Genomic DNA, 2586 nt, shown 5'->3' with positions numbered 1-2586 from the left:
AAGGGGCGGGTCGTATCGGGCGGGGCCTGAGGGGCGGGGCCTGAGGGGCGGGGCGAGGGCGGACTGACGGCTGGGCAGGCGCCCGGGATTGCGGGCAAGGATGCTGAGGCCAGTCCGTCGGGCGGCTGGTCCATCGGTCGGTCGGCCTGTGACTCCCGCTGGCCCTAGGCAGCCCGGGAGCCCGCGAGCCCGGCAAACACCGAAAGCGGCCTCAGCCAATCGCGGGCGGCGTCGGGCCGGGCCCGCCCCGGCGGGGCGAGGGGAGCTGTCCGCGCGCCGCTGGTGCTGAAAAGGGCGCTCCGGAGGGAAAATCAGAGCCGAGGCCGCTTGTTAGCTGGCCGGGGTCAGGGTTTATGGAAGAGGAGGGGTCTGTCTCTCCTCCCCAAACCCCGGCCCGTCACCCACGAGACTTGTCACAATCGTGGAAGCTCGCCATTCCCCTGGAGGAGGGAGAGCCCATTCCACTCGAGCTACTGCAAAAGGGGAAGGGAAGCCCCTTGGGAGGTCTGAATGTGAACAGGGGGCATAATGGGGGGCCTAGCAGGCGCGAACCAAGCTATGCAGCCCCTCGGCACCCTGGGAAGAGGAGATTCAGATTCCAGATGTGCTGGAATGGCAGGCGGAGGGGGCTAATTACTGCTGGGACCAGAGAGTTTCCTTTGCCTCCCCTAGGGGCCGCGGGAGTGAGGATTACGGCCCTGGCTCGTAAGATCCCTCCCTCCTCCATCTGCACTTCCTCCTCCTCCCTCCCCGTCAAATAAATCCCAGGCCCCTCCCTCCGCCCGTCCCCAGGATCTGACGTGGGCTCGATACCTTTCTCAGCTTCTCCCTCCCGCAGCTCCAGTGCCCGAGCTTCGGCTCTCCCAGTTCCTCAACCCACCCCTTCCCCTCCCCGACAAGCCCCGCTAGAGCCCAGTGGAGACCCCCTCGATCCTCGACCCCACCCTAAACCCCCAGAAGCTGCCTTTCTCCTCCCCAGTCCCCTAGCTTGGGGTCCAGACAGCCCAGTGGACCCAGGCGCCTGAGCAGGAGGGTAACCCAGGCCACCCGGCCCCTTCGGCCCTCTCGGCCCCACCCCCTGCAGCCGGAGCCGCGCCCCCTCCACCACAGAGCCGGGAGAAGAGGACAGAGGAGACTGAGCAAAGGGGGGTGGGCTCCAGGCGACCCCTAGCCCAATTCTGCCCCTCCATCCCAAGGGGCAGAGAAATTGTCTTTCTTTGCTGACTCCTACGAGGAAAAAAAAAAAGAAAAAAAAAAAAGAATTAAAGGGAAAGATAAACGGAGACGGAGGAAAGGTGGCAGCCAGATTACTTAGAGAGGCACAGAGGAGAGAGATCGGGGTGAGTCGCCATGGGGACTCCCAGGGCCCAGCACCCGCCGCCTCCCCAGCTGCTGTTCCTAATTCTGCTGAGCTGTCCCTGGATCCAGGGTAAGGACATGAGACTGTGGGGGTGGGCCCCAGGAAGGCGTCCAGCGGGGTCCTCCACCCTCCTTTCTCTTAACATCCTGGGTCTTCCGAGCACATGGGGGAGGGGAGAGGCACAGCTGATGGGGAAGGGGCAAGCCAGAGCTTTCAGGCTTGAACCCGAAGCCCCTTAACCCTCAATATTGAGAAGGCAGAGAAATGAATGAGAGAAGCTTTTAGCAGTGTCTCAGGGGCTAGATCCAAGAAGGAGGGCTGGGAAAGTTGGGGGGATGTCTGCGGAGGCGGCAGAAGCACGGAGGGACCTGGGTGGGAGATGGAGGTGCTGAGAGAGATGCCAGGCGCTGTACACACAACTGTTCTTGGATGAATGGACAAAGACAGATGAGCAGAGGCAGGGCTCAAAGACCAGATTTTCAGTCCCCCACTCTGACCCCCAGCCAGACTCCAGGGAAGGAGGCAGAGACTGCAGAGGACCAGAGAGAGAGAGGGTGGGGGAGAGAGAGAGAGAGAGAGAGAGAGAGAGAGAGAAAAGACAGCCACACTGCAGAGACAGAAACCCAGAGAGAAAGCCAGGCACTGCGGAAGCAAGGGCTGGGAGGTGCGGCCAGACCCTCTGCAGAGCCCCAGGGTTGGGGGGAGATCACCACTGAGGTGAAAGGGAAGGCAGCACCGGCGACCCCTCTGCCTTGCTGGCGCTGTCCAGGGTCCATAAGAGCTAAGGTGTTCAATGAAGGCCCACACAGCCCAGGGAGAAGGGAGAGGGGAGGGGAGAGAAGAGGTGTGGGAGTGGGAGTATGAGGGCAGCTGGGAGCCCCTCCTCCGATCTTGGCCCTCAGTCGAGCCTGGGACCATCTGAGCCCCTGCAGGCCCAGCTGATGGAGGAGGGAGGAAGAGTTCTAGAAAATATCTCTCTGGAGAAGGAAGGGGTGTGGGGAAGTGGAGAAGCTCACACAACTTCACCTCCTAGGTCTGCCCCTGAAGGAGGAGGAGATATTGCCAGAGCCTGGAAGTGAGACCCCCACGGTGGCCTCCGAGGCCCTGGCTGAACTGCTTCATGGGGCCCTGCTGAGGAGGGGCCCAGAGATGGGCTACCTGCCAGGTGAGGCCCCCAGAGTGGCAGGAGTGGCCTAGAGGCAGAGGGAGGGATATGGGCTCAGGGA

At 62.5% G+C, this 2586-nt stretch overlaps 1 protein-coding gene across 5 annotated transcripts in view; it reads left to right on the top strand.

Moving 5' to 3' along the window:
* Positions 1-101: 101 nt before the first annotated feature.
* SEZ6L2 (seizure related 6 homolog like 2) overlaps positions 102-2586 on the top strand; it is a 29183-nt gene continuing 26698 nt past the window's right edge. For all 5 annotated transcript variants that reach the window (XM_055099652.3, XM_003809363.5, XM_008961593.4 and 2 more), the window contains exons 1-2: positions 102-1429; positions 2394-2525. In XM_055099652.3, coding sequence (XP_054955627.1) covers positions 1351-1429; positions 2394-2525 — 211 coding nt within the window. In that variant the 5' untranslated portion in view covers positions 102-1350. The remainder of the gene's footprint in view (positions 1430-2393; positions 2526-2586) is intronic.

Source organism: Pan paniscus, chromosome 18 (assembly GCF_029289425.2).
Source record: "Pan paniscus chromosome 18, NHGRI_mPanPan1-v2.0_pri, whole genome shotgun sequence".
Taxonomy (NCBI): domain Eukaryota; kingdom Metazoa; phylum Chordata; class Mammalia; order Primates; family Hominidae; genus Pan; species Pan paniscus.
This window is presented reverse-complemented; position numbering and strand designations above follow the sequence as displayed.